This window comes from Ctenopharyngodon idella, chromosome 17 (genome assembly GCF_019924925.1).
Source record: "Ctenopharyngodon idella isolate HZGC_01 chromosome 17, HZGC01, whole genome shotgun sequence".
Classification (NCBI taxonomy): domain Eukaryota; kingdom Metazoa; phylum Chordata; class Actinopteri; order Cypriniformes; family Xenocyprididae; genus Ctenopharyngodon; species Ctenopharyngodon idella.
The window spans coordinates 4,349,737-4,369,692 of NC_067236.1; the positions used below are offsets into that span (position 1 = coordinate 4,349,737).

The 19,956-nt window shown below is 36.2% G+C and overlaps 1 protein-coding gene across 1 annotated transcript in view; it reads right to left on the reverse strand.

Moving 5' to 3' along the window:
- The window catches only part of smyd3 (SET and MYND domain containing 3), a 182,730-nt gene that overhangs the window by 35,009 nt on the left and 127,765 nt on the right, over positions 1-19,956 (reverse strand). Inside the window, exon 6 of the mRNA XM_051867667.1 lies at positions 9,090-9,157. Within this exon, the coding sequence (XP_051723627.1) occupies positions 9,090-9,157 (68 nt within the window). The remainder of the gene's footprint in view (positions 1-9,089; positions 9,158-19,956) is intronic.

Below are 19,956 nucleotides of genomic sequence, written 5' to 3' on the forward strand. Positions count from 1 at the left end.
TAATTACTCATATATAATAAAACCCATAGTTTTCTTCTTCTTCTGTGGAACACAAAAGTAGTTATTTTCTAGACCTTTTCGACAGAAAATGTAGTGATTTATAATTCCAAGCACCAAAAAAGAAGAAAAAGTCTTAATACAGAGCTCCGATTGAAAAACAAAAAATAAATAATAACATAAAGGTTCAAAACAACATGAGAGTCAGTAATAATTAAAATATTAATTTAATGATTAATTGAAGTGACTGGCTAATCTAAAGTGAACAATACGCATACAGTATGTATGTGTAAACCAGGTTTGAAGTCTCTATGGCCCTGTTTCCACCTGGTATTAAGATGCGTTTTGGATCGGAACACAAGTAGACAACACTAAATACAGGTGTAAACGGGGTCTAAAACGCTTTGAGCTTGTCCACTTTCGACCACTTCCAGAGGTAGTCGAAAACACATTTGACCGGATTGCTTTCATAGTGTAGATCCTAATGTGGTCGAACGTGTCTGAACAGCCATTAAAGACCGCCTACTCTCTGCCTACTGCCATAACGTATAAACATTATGGGAAGCGCAATAGCCAGATGGTAGTCTCGCCTAGCCAGACCTTAAGACTGACGGCAGAAGGTCTGGAATCTATCGCAGCTTTCATTGGCCAAGGGCCGCCCAAGAAGACGTTTGACTGACATGTAATGCAACCAATCACAGTTTGTTTTGTTCCGCATCAGGTTTAGGGGCGTGAAAATGAAAGTCAATGTCCCTACAATAACACACCAGCGTGCATCTAATAAATTATTAATTCAAGAACGTTTTGCAAGTTTACTGCAACAATGGAGCTGCGAACTTCACATACTTTTAAAAATCCAGCGTTTATTTGATCCTGGTAAGCGCTCGCTGTCACAGTTGTAAACATGACGGCGTTCTTCTTCTACGAGGGGGTTTGGCGTCACGGCATTTGTTTCCAGGCGGACCGTTAAAGAACGCAACACGCATATCTCCCGGACATCCTGTAGAATTCAACCAACCAGATGACGACTTCGAAACTCCTTAAGTGTTTCCAGTTAAGTGTGCCATATGCATCAGACGTTCAGCCAATGGTCCGTGGGCGTGACGTCTGAGGCTGAGACTAGCCAGACGGGACTTAAACTTTGTCAGCTGAAGACCCAAGTTTGGTTTGAAAATGAAAAACATACCAACCACAATGTTCGCTCATCATTCTCACCATTTCACAGCTTTCGTTGTGGTATTGTGGCAGCAGTATCAGAGCAGAAATGAAAGCTGCTGCTGCTCTCCGTATGTCTTTTTGTCATCACCATGTGCATTCATATGTAAATTGCGCAAGCTTATTTTATCCATTAGATCGAAAGATCTGAAAAAGCCCATAAATTTACCCGCTCATAAACCCTCCCCTCGAAGAAATCAGGACAGAAGCGGATAAAAGAGACGGATTAAAACACCAGGTGTGAACGGGTATGTGTCTGCCTCATCCACTTGTGATCCGATCGACCAAAACGCATCTTAATACGAGGTGTAAACAGGGCCTTCGTGTCAGCTAGTACTCCCTTGTGGTACGATTTTAGGAGATGTAAGCATGTATTTACATTCACACAAGCATGACAGAACACAGCAATTACAAATCAAGCACGAAAGCACAATTATCCTTCATATGTAGACAAGAATACATGCTGTCCTGCTCTTCCTGGCTTCTGCTAATGCATCGGAAGTCATTCAAAAAAACAGAGCAACAAATTACTTCTGTTTGTCATGGTCTGGGGAGGATTCAACATTGCCTAAGAACAGTGTATAAAGCCGGCTTAGAGTCGGCCCACCCAGCCGACGGTAAACAGACGGGCCTCGCTCTCACGGGACAACCTTTCTGCGTCATTATCATTTCTCTGAGACGTCGACAACATTGTCTGAAGCCTTGATTCTGCTTTGGCCTCACATCCGATCTGAAGACTTCATAGCTCATATCTAAACAGCAATTTCGGCATCTGCCTTTCTGGTTTTGTTTGTTCACTGTAATCCCAGAGGCTCATATTCATAGACGCAAAATGTTTCCCATGGATGTTGAATTGGAAGCTGTGCTAGTTTAATGGCCCACACAGGGAGGCTGGTTCTAGATATACATATCTGAATTTTAAAACTTCAAAACTAGACATTTTGCTCACCTTCCCATTAGATTGCTTTGCTTGAAAGACCACAATAATACAATCTTCCATGATTAGCCAACATAAATAATTGGATTATTAGCCAATGAAATGGCCTTGTGTAAAAGCCATGGCAACAGGCCACACCCTCTGAGCTCTGATGATTAAGCTTCACACGCCAGTGCTTTTCATTTACAGGATCTTGTTAAATTACTGCCAACTACTTTCTAAAAGAATAAATTAAATCAAATCAAAACTAGAATCAAATGAGAGCTTATTTGCATTCTAATAAAAATTAGATTTTCACATTCTAAAAAAAAAAAAAAAAAAAAAAAAAAAAAATCAAACAAAAGAATGAAGATCATTTAAATTCAAGAAAGAGTGTTAAAAATTAATTAAAAAATATATATGAGGGATTCATTTTTTAATGAAATAATGGACAATATAAATGTTTTTTTTATTTATTAAATAATAAATTATAAGTTACTTAGTAATTTTTTTTGCACCAAACACAGACATCAATTTGACATTTTTCCACTCTCTCTTTGGGACCTATCACGCACCCGGCGCAATGCGACACCAGGCGTGATGCAAGTGTTTTTTGCTAGTTTCAGCCCAACACAGTTATCATTTTCAAGTCCAGCGCCCACGTTTTTTAAATAGCAAATGCACTCACGCCCATCAGTTCGTCCATGGGCGTGCTGCTCTGAAAACAAGGTATGTTCAGGCGCACTGCTGGTGTATTGCTATTTTGCGGCAACTGAAAACGGCATTGACCAACAAAAACCTGGTCTAAAGTTAATGCCGCAGTTTTTTTATTTTTATTTATTTTTATTTATAGGGCACATTAGTAATATGCGCCTATATGCGGGTGCACAACGCACGTACACTCTGCTTGTTACACACACAGGGACACGCAGCAGCACACAAAATTTTGAAATATTAAAAATAAAAGGATCCCTTTCTGGAGAAGCGTTTAGTCTTTTTGCTTGCAAACTCCGCCATGTAAATAGTGAATCCGCCATGGTGCAAGCGCAACTGGCTTTTAAAGGGAATGGGAGATGAGACTCTGATTGGTTTATTGCACATTACGCCCAAAACACACCCATTACTCATTAATGGACTAGGTACAACCCTTTCGGACCATGCGCCTGGCTTATATTTGAGATTTCTGATTTCCTACTGACCAAATCTTGCAGTTTAGTTCCCATAAATGGTCTGGGTGGGGCTTTGTGTTGCATTCTCTTACAAAGCAGATTGAAAGAGCAAAGAAAATCCTGTTTTCCAAGATATGCCTCCTTTAAGCCATATCAAAAAAAACACGGGCCAAATTTGAGATTATCAATGCTGTCAGAAAATAGCTGTTAGCTAAGCCGCTGTCTGCACACACACAAGACATTTAGCTCAAAGCAGACTATTTAACCTGAGTGAAACCCTCTTTAATGATCCTCCCTTAATCTTTGCTTTTGATTATTCACCCATAAACAGCCCCTAAGAGCCCGACGCTCCTCACTTACATACACACGGGCCTAAACTCAATCTTTACATGTGGTTTTTACGCAATGACGAAAGAAAATGTATCTCATTAAAGCGAGTCTGTGCTTGTACCCCTAAGCACCGTGCTCTGTAAACAGAAGACGAGTGAAAAAATGAAATAATGGTGAACAGAGCTGGGTAATGAGAGAATATGGAGGACAATGGGATGATTTCCTCTCATCTTCTTTCCCTCCTCTGTGAACAAAACATAATACCTGTGTATTGCTAAGCAGCCTGAAACATCAACAGACAAGGCGAATAGCAATCCGCTGCGGTCATTTATTAATGTTTCCAAATAACAGTGCAGAAGGTAGCCATTAACTATGCCGGAACAGAAAGGAAAGCTGTTCCTGGCACACCCTCACACCTGAATACAGCTTAATTTACTGCATTTTCATAACAGCGGAGACTGACGCAACTGATACAAGGATATGATGTCAACATCACCCACTTAGAGCTAACTACTTTTGGCCCTGCATGTGGACTTTTATAAACTCTCTTAAAACACACTCAGACTAGTTTAATTACTAACAGTGTTTATATATGCCTTGTCATTTATTTACATTTTTCAGAAATTTCCACCACAGTGTCATTACAATCACAATTCAAATTATATATTGTGTTTAATAACATTTTGTAATGGAAATTACGGTGGTGGAAATGACATTTTAAACATTTTTGGAACACTAAACCCTAATGCTCAAAATAATTAATTGGTTTGAGTAGGGAAAACTCAAATTAAACAAATTAGTTAAATCAAATTTACTTTTATGAGTATTTAGAACTTTCTTTTTCTTTTAAGTTCACGAAACTGACACATTTTAAGTAATCTGAATTGTTTCATTGTTTTGAGTTTTATGAACTTGTTTCTTTTAATTTAGACAAACTTCTTCTATTTCCCAGCATGCTTTGCCATGACACTCGAAAGGGAGAATAAATGCTAAAATTAAGTGGTTTTTGTGCAAGATTAATGTTAAGTGGGGGATTTAGTAGTGTTTAATGCTTCACCATCCAAATTTAAAAGAGTTTCTGTTATGTGTTTTTTTGGGGGGGTTACCATCATGGTGAGGAGTGGAGCATAAGCTTAGTTTGAGAACAGGTATATGAAACATTTTCTATATTGCCATATTTCAGCAATTGCTACGCTATGTTAGTGTTATCAAAGCTCTGATTTACCATATAGCATTTGCAGAATTAGCTAGTTATAGCTAGCTAAATTTCCACTACTAAAAATATAAATTGAGATTACATGACAATTTAACAGAATACACTAGTTATCTAGTTAGTTTTAACAGTTTATGTTATTTTTAATGAACTCCTGGGACACAAAAGTGCCTATAACTGAAGAAACACCCAATTATCCCTCACTATTTCCAAGGCCTGAATGGGGTGTTAAGGTGGGAAACAAATAGTCACAAACTTTCCTTGGTTTCATGGATGACAATGGCTGCATGCGGTAGGGCTTCTGTAAAACTTTAAGGATTTCTGCTGCTGGGTTTTGTCAGGTCACAGCACAACAGACTGCCGGCCACAGGTTTACTGGAGCTTAATTTGGGCACTATGGATACACTCTCTTCCCCTGATAACAGTGCCCAGATGGGGCCGCGAGTGTCAGCATGGAGTCCTGGCCATGGAGGACGTCTGACAGCACAAATCCTCCCGTGAGCTCCAGACACAACCACGGGGATTAGCACAAAACCGCTGGTTCACATCCAGCCTGAGAAGAAGTGTTACACTGGAGTCGCCACGGCTGAGGACTTAAACACACCACAATATGCTCTCGCATTAGGTAGCAGAGAAACTGACAGTGCATGTCACATTTCATGTATAAAAATAGACAGGAATAAAACACCCTGTTATGGTTTATAAATGGATGCACTGTTCATTGTTCAACCAAGTAGAGAAAACAAATATTGGTAGCACAGCACTACCTAAATATATTGCCAGTCTTCTACAAGTACGATCTTTTATTTACACACAGACAAGTTTGGCGTGGTCTTGCAGCTATCAGAGCATAAACAAAAGCTGATGCTCTTCTTATGCTTTTCCGTCGTCTCTGGTTGTATTCGTATATAAAGTGTGAGCTTATTTTGTTCTAAAAAAACAAAAAAAAACAAAAAAAACATACATTTACCTGCCTATATACCCTCCCCTTGAAGAAATAAGGACAGAAGTGGTGGAAAATGGACAAAAGAGGCACCAGGTGTAAACAGGTATGCATCTCCCTCGTCTACTTGTGATCCGATCAACTAAAAGGGCAGTCGTGGCCTAATGGTTAGAGAGTCAGACTTGTAAGTAACCCGAAGGTCGCGGGTTCGAGTCTTAGTACCGGCAGAAAATATAGGTGGGGGGATAATAAACAGCGCTCTCTTCCACTTTCATGACACCCACAACTGAGGTGCCCTTGAGCAAGGCAGCTAAGTAACCTCCAATTACTCCTCCAATTGCCGCAGCAAAATGGCTGCCCACTGCTCTGAATGTGTGTTCAAGGTGTGTGTGTGTGTTCAATACTCACTGCTGTGTGTGTGCACTTGGATGGTATGGGACATGTTACGACACTTATCTTGTTATTTCAACATAATATCTCGTTATTACGACATAACTTGTTATTTCGAGATATTAAGTCGTTATTTCGACATAATATCTCATTATGTCAACATATTAAGTCATTTCGACATAATATCTCGTTATTTCGACATAATAAGTCATTATTTTTCGACATAAGTCGTAATTTCGAGATATTAAGTCGTTATTTCGACATAATAACTTGTTATTATTTATCAATTTTAATAAAAGACATGCAAAATTCATCGTCTTCAGTGGTGCAACAGTAGCGAGTCGGCTCGCAATCCTAGCTTTTACCGCGATCGGGAGGTTAAATTTATGTAGCCCATAGCAAATATAATCATTTATAATATAATATAATATAATCAGCTGTAGATGCTATTTACACTAAGTGAAAATAGCGATACATTCTATTTACACTAAATGACGATAGTGACTTCACCGAACGCTTACACAGATACACACGGGAGCATTTAAAAGCAGGCGTCTCTCAGCAGACCCACTTTCAAAACACTTTGAAACACTTCCGTGCTTTCAAACGCTCCCGTGTGTTGATCATTGTAGCCGATGGCCAAGGTGTTTAAGAATCCACTCAACACATCCACTCGATATCGGCTAGAGGGAAATGCCGATATCGTCACATTTTTAGCATTTCAGTACTGACTTGGGACTGAAGTCAGTACTTTTGACAACACTAGAACCAATCAATTCCCATTGGATAAAATCAAGCCATGCTCTACACGGTGTCCTAGCGAATATTCTATTTCATCTGAAATATACTACAGTATGGAAAGTGAATGCTTTTTGAATGTCATTCCATGTCATCTCGAAGAAACACAACAGCTGTATTTTAATAGGCCTTTAGAAATGGGAAATTCCACCATACAATCATGACCCCATCTAGAGCTCATCTGTAGGTGAAAAAAAAACGGCACTCGGTGACAATTGTGGGCATGAAGATTAATTATGAAAGACGTCAGAACTGATAAAAGTGTAATTTAAGAGCAGTTCATCTCTAGGTCTCGGCCCTGTCACCGCCTCAAAGGGAGAAGGCAGAGCGTGACGGCACTGGCACACTGACACTGGCCTGTCACATTTTAATTACTATCACCCTCTACAAACAGACGATAGAGAGAAAGAAGAGAGAGAGAGGAGGAGGAGGAAAATAGCACAGAGAAAGTTCCTGTCATTATTTGTAAGACAGACCTAACGAACACTCCTACAGCAACCAGAAGGCTAAATATACAGTAGGCTATGTTGTACTTTAGCTAATGTGAAATCTATGGTGATTTTGCACGCATTGCATACACTATAGCATCACACATTTGAAAAATAACAATACTGAAGTCATTCTCCATTCGAAAGCTTTAAAATGTGTTTTTCAGCATCAGTGTGGTTCTTATGAGATGCATTTCAGCCCAGAGGATTCACTCCAAGTCTTACATGCACAAAGCAATTTGCAGAGGAAATCCCCTCTATTTCAGGGCTCACAATGTCTCGGCAAGTTGTAATTTAGTCACATTGAAAGCCAAACGTCTGTTTATGCGTAATTATTCCTGTTTCTTGTGCTGCTTTTGGTTCAGCCCCTCCATGTGTGTGAACGGGAGCTTCCCTGAGGCATGTTCAGTAGCAGAGAGCAAATCGTAGCATGTAATCCTAACTCATGTCAGAATCCCTCTTTATGACTGCAGAGCTAATAATACAAACATTTTCTGTCACACAAATCTGCTGGGCACTTTTAGCATGAAAATAAGAACAGTGGCCCAATTGACTGAAACACAAGAGCATTATGGGTACATCTAAGACAATTAATGTTCTGTGCTTCAAGTAAAACTAAATAGTTGTATTTTCTGAAGTTCATGTTTCATATTTCATCTCAAGCATGATTTTTACTGAAACTGACGTCTCCTTAATAAACAAATAAACTAGCATTTGAAAAAAAAACAACAACAACAAAAACAAAAAATTATTAATGAGGAAAAAATTTATTCTTGTGGTGGAAATTATGTCACAACTAATTTTAAATTAATTTTTAAATGTGATTTAATTTGTCATTTTATGTAATAATTTTTTCTTTAATTTTTTCCTTTTTTTTTTTTTTGTAATAATCATTTCAAAGAACACTTAATAATTAAAAATTGTATTTCATCACTAACCCTAAGTTTGAACAATATTAATAGTGACACTTTTCTTAGCAATTACCACTAATAATTTCCTTTTTTTTTCCCCTCACATTTGTTCAGTGCAAAGCATGCTGGGATGTCCCTTATGTCACTTATCAATGTCACTGTATTTTAAATATAATAATATTTTGTATATTTTAATTATCAATAATTTTATGCAATACTTTTCATTTATTTTTAAGTGCAATTAAATCTTTAATTTTTATGTAAAAAGGGATTTTTTTTTTTTTTTTAAATATTAACGAATTAGAATAATTAATATTTTTAATGGATTTTTTATCACTAAACGTAAGTATGCTTTTCTTAGCAAGCAGCACTAATAATGTCCACAATTGTTCTATGTTCAGTGCAAAGCATGTTGGGATGTCCCTCATGTCACTCATCTGGGGTAATATCATCATATTTTTAAATATATTAATATTTTATGTATTTTAATTCAATAATTTTATGCAATACTAACATAAGTGCAATTAAATGTTTATTTTTATGTCATAATATTTAGTATTTTTAATTTTATGCAATGATTATTAATTTTTATGACAGTTTTTTTTTTACCACAAACCCTAAATATGAATATAAACAGTGATGCTTTTTGTAGCAAGCAACTCTAATAATGTGCACAATTGTTCTATGTTCAGTGCAAAGCATGCTGGGATGTCACTCACCTGGGGTAAAGCCCCACCCCCACGTACTGCTGCTCTCCATCACTGATGCTGAAACAGTTGCAGGTCACCTGTGTAAAAACATGAAAAAGACGTTAAGACATCACTGCATCTCAGTGAGGACATAATGACAATATTCTCCTCTCATCATTAGTTCTCTGTTGTTAATTTGAGTATTTTTGTCTTTTTCCTCCCAGTAAGAACGAAATTATGCATCCCGCCAAAAACCGTTTATGCAAATCTAAATTAACTCATGATTTGGTGATACCAGACTTGAATAAGTTGTTCTGATTTCGACCAGATCCCAGATGTTCACTATCAATCCCCACATGGAAGAGCACAAGAGGTTCATTGAGTGAGAGCACACGTTTGTTTGTTTGGCTGCTGACTGATGGTCTGATTGCCGCAGGGACGGTACGCTGCAGAACTGAAGCTGGACAGAGTCCATCTCCCGTCTGTAACGAATCACGGCAACCCAAAATGAGAGAGTGGAGGACGGCAGCAGGCAATTCTGACGGGTTTTTAGATTGGAGCTCTGCGGGATAGATGAGTGATGTGCGGAAGGAGAAAAGCAAACAGAACACAGTCATAAATAGACAGCGTGAGCGTTGTTGACACGGCAAACACAGCAGTGTGTGATTGCAGGTACATATCACAACAGAATCAATTATTAACAGAGATAACACATCCAAAAATGAACCAAATCGATTGTGCTGTGGGGTCAAAAAAGCCACTGGATGTTTAAATAAATTATAGTTTAATACATCTATGCTCTTAAAGGGATAGATCACCCAAAAATGAAAGCTCACCTTATTCTTCTGTGACTTTCTTTCATCTACACAGGAGATGTTTTCAACGATGTGCTTGTTTCTGCTTGTTTCATATAATGAAAGTGAATTTGAACTAGGGATGTGTAAAACTACATACTTTCAAAATCAACTAGTCATCTAATTGGTCTTAAGCCCCGTATAATTAGGCAGGATTTTGAATTCAAAGAATAACAGGGAATCTGCAAATATTATAATGCATTTTAACTTTGGTTACAATTATTCATAAAAAGATATAATGCATTATAATGTATATTATGAATACCTTTGCATTATACATTAAACACTGTCGAAATGTAAATAATTTTCTGAAAATCTTCACTTACTGTATGTCGTAATTCTCAAATATCGCTCACAATTCTGCTTAAAATGAGTTGCAATGTCATTTTACAACAGCAATGTCAGTTTAATGTGTGCAAACACAATTGAGATTTGAGACCAGCATCGTTATTGTTAACTAAAGTTAAAACTATTAAAAATGTTTTTTTGTAAAAAAAAAAAAAACACACCATGTAATAAAACAAATAATACAATTATTAGATTAAAAACTTAAATGTTTAAATGTTAAATTAAAAACAAATGTTGCCTTAGACACTAACTAAAATAAAATGTTTAATTTAAAGTTCTAAAATTACTAAAACTAAAATAAAAATAAATTAAAGCCATGTAGAAATTTTCATTAAAAAAAAAAAAAAAAAAATCTCAATACAAATGATAAAAGCAAATACCAAGATTATACAAAAACTTAAACTAAAATTAAAATAGAAAATATAAAAATAAAGGCTGATTAAAATAATAATAATAAAAAATACTATAATACTATATAAAAATGCATAAAAAAGGGAGGATTTTCAGATTGGAACATCATGAGGATGAGTAAATGATTTTTTATGTTTTGGTGAACCATCTTGTGCTCTTCGCATATCGGTCAAATATGACAGATTTTTTATTATTATTATTTATTTCAATGAAATGAATGTACTATATTTTAGTTTGATTTTTTTTTTAATTTAATATCTTGTATTTTTAGGGGATTTTATGGTAATAAATTATATTTATGCAGTAGTTTTTATCCATTTATTCACTTTTTGAGCATAGATCTGAAAAAGAAATTTCCAACTTAAACCGTTATAAATCTTGCATGCTTTGGTGCACACACTTCAGTTTGGTACCTTTTTAAAAAAGTGAATCTATAAAAATTTTTATGTTTATTGTTATGAAAAATGCAGAAAAATACTATTTTCAATTTTTATATATTAAATATATATTTTCCAAAACAAGCAAGAAAATCAAAGCCATAAATCTAAAGTTATGTTCCAAATTTGAGCCTGATATCTCAAAATATGAGCTTTCAGTAAGATTTTGTTTGGGTGCAGTACCAAATGTTTCCACTAGATGAAATTCCTTTCCATTACCCATTCATATCCAATGCGGTCATTTTTGACTGCAAGCAGTAGAAAGTGAGACTATTTTATTCAGTACCATTTAACCTTTTCTAATTATGTCTATGAATTTTTTTTATTTGTGTGTGTTCACATAGCAAGTGCCAAAAATCTTTACCAATCGTACCATTCTTTCATACCATTTTTTTCTAAAAAAACAAAAAACAAAAACATTTTTCTGGTCAAAAATGACCGAAGAGCACCAGAGGATTAAGAAGAACAATCTATTGAAATTGTTGAGGCTGCATTATAATATTCACCCAATCGACTGCAAACATCACCTCATTTCAAATGAAGAGCTTTAAACTCTAACTAATGCAAATCAATTTAAATACACTGGAAAAACAGTATCATGCACACAAGAAAAAAAAAAAAAAGAAGGAGTTGACAGGCAAAAACACCCATTGATGTTACCCTCGTCGAAAACATATTTCTGGCACATGCCCAACTAATTAATGGCTAATATATGTGCGGAGCTGCTGGGAAGACTGGCGGCTCTGCATGTGGCGCCATTGCAGAGTCTTTCATGTGGGGAGCGTGAGATGGGTTTCAAAAGGTGTGACTGAACGACTGCTTGGTTGCGATCTCACTGACGACAGGCAGAAGTGTGTGTTTGTGTGCATATAGCATGTCTGAGGTCTGGCTTCTCGTTCTGTGTATCTGCACTACACAATCGAGAAATGGATCCACGCTCACCCTATTTTAGTTACATGCCACTTCATTATTTACATATTGTATTCTACATTCTGAAAATAAAAAAAGTATGTAAAGATGGACAAAAGACATCTCGTGCTTTCGACGGAAGACAAAAACAAACATGGTCTTGAACTAGATGATGTGGGATAAATAAGTCAATGTGAAATCCTCTAGATCTGAATGCAAAAAAAGTGTTAACATCTGCCAAAGAAAATGCAAGAAGACCTCTGTTCTACATAAAAACACACTGACACTGTATTCCTTTACAATTGCTTTGGCAAGTAGTGAAGTTCTCAGATGAGCAATTCGGTCAAAGAGACATACTACAGGGACAAACAAAGAAGGGTCACCCACATAAAAGATCATAATATATAATTTGCCTTGATGGGGTGTGTGTGTGAGAGAGAAAGAGATTTAAGAGACTCAAAACTTTACATACACCTTGCAGAATCTGAATGTAATGTAAATTTTTTTTAGTACTGTCCTGAATAAGCTATTTCACATAACAGATGTTTACATATAGTCCACAAGACAAAATAATGGCTTAATGTCGAAAAATATCTCTGTTCATAAGTTTACATACCCTTGATTCTTAATACTGTGTGTCCTTACCTGGGTGAACCACGACTGTTTTTATGTTTTGTAATAGCTGTTCATGAGCTCCTAATCCTCCAAGTCCTGGACATTCATTGGTTTTCCAGCATCTTTTGCATATTTGAACTCTTTCCAGCAGTGACTGTATGATTTTGAGATTCATCTTTTCTCACTGATGACGACTGAGGAACTCATACACAACTATTACAAAAGCTAAAAACATTCACTGATGCTCAAGAAGGAAACAATGCAGTAACAGCAGGGGGTGTAAACTTGAATTGGATGATTAGGGTAAATTGTACTTTTTTGTCTTCTGGTACTAAATGAAAAAAAAGAAAGAAAGAAAAAAAAACACGCTCACATATATATGAATACATCCCTTTATGATACACTATGTTGAACATGTTAAGTCAGAGCATCTATCTGTGTTGAACTGGTGTAGAGATATTCTACAGAGCTCAGTATCTCTGTCAGTATCACTGACATCACACCAACTGTACTGCAGACCTGTTATCCAATGCTGTGAATCACTTCTCTACATTTCCTGCCAGTATGCGCCATCTGCACACACAACACATCACACTCAGAGTAAACGGTGAAGTTCTGTTTGAACTTTTGGGAACTTTTAATGGAGAAGATCTTTGGCAGAGTTTTGAGGGTGGTATGTAACAGTATGTTCCCTCACAAATTCTGTGTACCATATCATCTTCTCTCTAAATAAATACATTAATTAATTTCAAACCTCTGTATTTTCCATGTCTTAAAACATTTAACAAATACAGTAACAAATGTATTGCTCATGGTTAGTTCACGTTAGTTATAATACATTAACTGTTATCACTACAGGTGAATAGGGATTTTTTTTTTTTAAATTAGAAGATATCACTGTGAAACTTCTCCAGTTTATTACTGGCATAAACATAAAAAACGTATTACAAGTTTCGTGTAAATTTATGTTTTAATATGCAAATGAGGCCTTATATACTTAAATATACGCTCATTTGCATACATTTCCAAAAACAAAATCTGGAAATTAGAAGGGTCCAGGTTTAAAATTCTTGGTTCTATTTGTTGACATATTAGATGAAAGGGCTTTTACAGAGGGGATTCTGGATATCTTATTTTGTGCTTTAGTAAATTAGAGAATACTGACAATAGCCTTAAAAAATCTATTTTTGCCATGTTTTTTTGAGGAAAAGTACCTATAGCTCAGGATAGGAATGATATATCAACAAATCCCTCTGTAAAAGCCTTCAGAATATAGATAGGAATAAAACTGTAAAGTTTGGTGTATATAAGTTCTGCTGAAGTGGAGATTTCTGACTCAGAGCAGGAGAAAAAACTCATTTTGAGAAAACGGCCTTTAAAGATATTTACTGTAATTGAAATCTATAGACGCAAATAGATAAAGTGCTTAAAGATATACACTTAAAAATGTATTTTGGATGTTTTCTTTCCACCAGTCTGAAAAAACACTTTATGAAAAGCCAAAAAGTGCAAAATTCCAAAATTGACAGGTGCCTGAAAAAACAGTGTTTTTGCCTGTAGTGTCTCCTCTCAAATGAACCTTATTGTAAAATGTTACCGAAATTGCCAACGTTAACTGTTATAAATCTTGCATGCTTTGGAGCACAGACTTCAGTTTGGTCCCTTTGTAAATAAGTGAATCTAAAAAAAAAGTTATAGAATTTTACGTTTATTGCTATGAAAAGTGCAGAAAAATACTCTTTTCAACTTTTATATATTAACTTAATATATATTAAATTTATTGAGGGACTTTTCCCTCAATAAATTCCTAATTTACTGCTTATTAATAGTTAGTAAGGTAGTTGTTAAGTTTAGGTATTGGGTAGGATTAAGAATGTAGAATAAGGTCACGCAGAATAAGGCATTAATATGTGCTTAATAAGTACTAATAAACAGCCAATATCCTAGTAATACGCAAGCTAATAAGCAACTAGTTAAAAGACCCTAAAATAAAGTGTAAATATATATTTTACTCTAAAACTGGAAAAAAAAAACCCATAAATCTTGTTGTGTTCCAAATTTAGGCTTGATATCTCAAAAAATTAGCTTTCAGTAAGATTTTGTTTGGTTGCAGTACCTAATGTTTCCACTAGATGAAATTCGTTTCCCATTACCCATTCATTTTTTCAACATTTTTTCGGTCAAAAATGACCAAAGATATTAAGATGTTCGCTTTTACAACGGCAAACTTGAACTAAACGAATGTGACTGGTGAAAACATGTAAGTCTAGAATTTGGCAGCTATAAAATGCAAAAGTCTTGCATTTAGAGTCACTGGTCAGACTCACCTGCTTGCATCTGCACTGGAAACCCATCAAAACACAAAACAGCCCAGTTCATTCACATTCCAGAAAAGTACACGAAGAAACAATGCTGCAATTTACATACTCTGAACACCCTCAAAAAGGTGTTCAAGTCTCTATCCATCTTCAAGAGAAAGTTCAAACAAAAAAATTAATTCTCGTCCTCATGTCGTTCTAAATCTGTATGACTTTCTTCTGTGGAACACAAATTTAGATGAAATTCAGAAGGATTTCAGAGGAATTATGATGTTGCTGCACTTTTCCACAAAATGAATACAGCAATCAGGTGCTTTTAAATTGCATTAAATTGATCTAAAGTGAAAGAAAAGAAATTTGTAATGCTACAAAAGATTTCCTTTCCAAATAAATGCTGTTCTTTTGAACTTCATATTCATCAAAAATCAAAAACATTAAGCAGCACAAATGTTTTCAGCACTGATAATAATGAGAAATGTTTCTTGAGCCGCAAATCAGCATATTAGAATGATTTCTGAAGGATCATGTGACACTGAAGACTGGAGTAATGATGCTGAAAATTCAGCACAGGAATAAATTACATTTTAAAATATATTAAAAATAGAAAACCCGTCAGCAGGGCCAACCTAGTATCCTGACAGAAAAGCACAAGACTGTTACTGTCAGCCCAAAAAATGCCAACCACACCAAAAGACACGCAACTCAAAGCCCTACCGCAAACGCTCCCTGGACAGCAACCAGAACTCTGTCAGAGCTCATCAAAAACACAGAGGCTCCCTGGGAAATATAACAGTGCACATTTTTGTCCAAAGGCTGCTTTACATGTACTGAAGGGCTGCCCATCAAAAACAGAAAAGAAAAGGGGAAAAAAGGAAGAAAGACATGGCCAACAACAGAATTACATTAGAACAACAACATCGTCTCCTCTCTGTCTCATCAGAACACCTGCTTTCTACGGGGATCAAAGCAGGTGGTTCCATCACAATGGCAGAATCCAGGCGAGATGGAGAGGATAGCTGGTTTCGAGAAGGCTTTGGAGCCTTCGCCACTCAATATAATAAATAGGTTTCTGTTCTTGCCTGGCCCTCCCCTCAGATCTGCAATGCAGCCCAGGGGTCTCAGAGCAACTCATGGACCCGAGTCGTGAGAAGTGTTTTTCAGATGAATCTGACACGCCAGGTCTCAGAGAGAATGTCTTTAATCAAAGGCTGTCTCCTCTTTCCACCAGAGGTGCGAACACTGGGATAAAAATCTATACATGTGTAGCCTTTGGGGAAACATTAGGTTTCTGACTTGGGCTAATTTTTCTTTATACAATCTTGGGAGAAAATTAAATTGTGTCACAAGGGGTACATTAATTTATTTTTTTCAATTTATACAGAGCATAAAGGTCTATATACAGAACTTAAAGATCTATTTAAAGTTAATTATAAAATGGAGAGCCTTATAGAGCATTTCCGCCATGCAAAAATACACAATATAGTTACAGCTATGACGATAAAACTCCAGCTAATCTGTACACCACTGCACAGCACCAATAACGAACAAATGTGAAACTATATAACTGTATCTTGTGACTGAAGGAAAATTCATGAATGGATATTATAGAAAAAAAAATAATATAAATTACCATGTTTGATACTATGAAAAGTTAAACAAATAATAATATAAACATAACCCATTTATAAGGGGTGTGACAATCATCTTGTAATGAATGTCATTTCAGTTCTACTTTCTGAGTATGAATTATCATATGCAGTAAAAGACAACAATACTCAAGCACTGTAAAAGGTTTTGACACAAACTCAACTGACTGGCTTCTCTCCTGTATGATTTCATATGAGTCTCTTCAGACCTTAAAACTGTACCTGATTTATGAGCTTCTACAACATTTGACCTTGTAACTGAACTCCTTTCCACAAATTGATCATAGAAATAAAAAGAGAATCAATTTAGTCTTATTAAGTGCAAACAATAAGTGCAACCATAATCAAAGTACTCTCTCAATATTCAAAGTGCAAATAGAGACCAAATTTTTCTTCAAGCATGATACAGAGCTATGGTTACAACTACACAACCTAGCCTAAGATAGCTTTCATATTGGGAGATATTTGCATGCATCAGGGAGCCGCTTTAAAAATGCGGGGTATTGAAATCGTGTTTGAATGCGCGCTCGCGTTTTACTTTCGCTTTCGATGGCGCGTACTCTGTGAATGGGGAGCGGCGGTGCTGAGCGTGCATTCTACAAGATAAGACATTTGTCAGATGCTTAGGCTCTGTTGTGCAACAAATCCTACGCCATGGTCTTGTCAGTCATCTCGTCACTTACTCTCGTCACATGATCAGTGAACTCTGATTCCTGCTGCACTACGTACAACTCTGCAGCTCATGTGGGAACTGAATTAAATAGTTTTTATTTCTATAAAAAGCAAAATGACAGTATAGGCGTAATGTAAATGTAGCGATGGCATATTCTATCCTAATTTCACCCTCATGCTTAGTCATGGCAAAATCGCGAGACAGCTTTTCACCTCGACGAGAAATCTTTTTACATTTTAATCTTGCGAGATCTTGTGGTACAAGATCCAGTCACACCCCTACCATTTATATATCTATTATGTAAATACTGAACATTTTCCTGGTAAATGTTAAAAATGTCATTCTCACCACCATCAATTCCATCACAGAATGCTATTAAATAATACATAATCTCACATGTGAATGACATTGTTGTAGAAGTGTTCATTAATTTCAGGGGAATGAATGAATGAATGAATGAATGAATGAATAAATGAACGTCCGTCAATTGCAAATTAGACATTTTGGACAAAACATTCAACAATTCAGTTTGAAAAATGTGTTATAACACACATTTTCTAAAATACCACATGTCTAAAAGTGCTTATAGTTGAAGAATCACCTAATTATAGTATCTGACTTGTAAAAACTGTTTACATCTTCATCAAGATCATAATTACTTTTTATAATGAAACATTTGGCCTAACATGTAAAAATGTAAAATGTAAATGGTTAAAGGTTGTTAACTAGCAAACTACAAGGATTTTTATTTGATTTATTTGATTTGCTTTCTTTGTTTCTCAACATTTTAGAGTTCCTCAACAATTTATGATAATATTATCATTATTATGTCATTAACAACAAAACATGCATGCATCTTTGCCTTGTAAGCATTACAATAGTTACTAATAATTTCTAAGCCCAAACATTTGAAATCAAGAGACATTTTTATGATCATTCTTCTGACACACCGCAAACACATAAAACACTTGAGATTGCATTATTCACACACTCTTCCTCCAAACTTTGAATTATTTTTTCCTTAAATTATTATTTAGTCCATCCCCAGGTCTGAGTACATGGTAACATCCTTACTAACAAGCTAATTCAAGTAGGCATGTTCACTTCAGAAAATGATTTCCTGCACAGTACTGCAGTACTTCCTGTGGATGGCTTTGTCTTTGTATCCCAGCATGCCTCTTTGCCCTCCTCATCTAAATGCAGAACAACATACATACCTGGTTATGTTTGTACGAGGGCTTTTCAATCTCAGCAGTAAGTCTTACGCCATTAGGCAGCACAAATGTTATTATATCACAAGGGAAGGAAGCTAGGAAAAACAACCAATTAAACCAACAAGAGGAGTGCTGGCTAGTTTAGATGCATCAAGCTCCTCCAAATCTTTGCCCTCCCTGACGAAATCCTCCGGCTGGAAGAAGCACTCAAGCACAGCATCAACATCTGCAGTTCAGACTGGGGTTCTCGTTGGATGGTGTGCAGCCTCGGTCACCTCCAGGAGAACATCTTTAATAAGAGCAAGCAGTCTGAGACAGAGATATGTTCATTATATTGAAGGCCAATTTGAAGAAAAAAAAAAACAGGCCATTAGCGAGTATTTACAGAGTGCTAATACTATGGGGAGCCATGATTTTCTTTCCTCTCTTTTGGGAGTACAGGGCGATCTGCCAACAATGTTAATGTAGGTTTGGAGCAGGCACAGTGCCCGATGCTATAAATAAAGGTTGCTTGTGTGGTTGGATGGATGGTAGATACCATTTAAGGTTGGTCTACATGAGGGAGGATTTGAATTTTCTAAAATAAGGAGATGAGGAGAGGGGTTTGATCATCTCACTGACTCGTCGCTTATACAAAAACACTACAGTAAGATCTGACCTCTCACACCCACAGCAACCTGTACTGAAGGGAGTGAGTTATTATATACAGTAAAGAGAAATAGTCATATACAGTTCAATAGAAAACTATGTAAAAAGTATCTTTTAGAATAAAGTGTAATATCGATGCCACGATCACAATTTTATTTGATCAATTTAAAATTACATATACATATATATTATATATATATATATATATATATTAGGGATGCACCAATACCAAGCTCATGTAGGGTGAATTCAGGGCGATTGGGACACTTTTTGCCATTGAGATGAATTGGAAAAAGTTTCCCAACCTGAATTCACCCTATTTGTACTCGTACTCGACGGCAGAAGCAGAAACAATGTCAGCCTCAGGGGTGTGTGGAAATACTTCAAAATTAATGATGACAACGCACACTTTGTGAACTGCATGTTTTCAATCACAATTCGTTATCGATTAGTGAAGGCGGGATAGGTGGAATCGCGCTGAATGACACAGATTAGAAGCGCTCTCTCTCGTACGCGCTCTCTCTCGTACGCGCTCTCTCTTTCTTTCTTGCGCGCGATCAGTTCTCCTCACGCCTGAATGGTCAAATGCACACATATTTGTCAAAATGTCCATCGTGTGGAGTATCTCTCGTAAATACAGTCGGTTATGGCTTAAATTGACGTAGGTAGGTGAAAACAGGATATGTGTCAGATATTACATCCATGGATTCGGTCTTAAAGGGACAGTAGCCTATTAATGTTAATAAAACAACAAGATGTTAAATAAATGTATACATGGTAAATAAGCATACTGTATCTGAAAAACAAGTTTATTTAATTTGTAT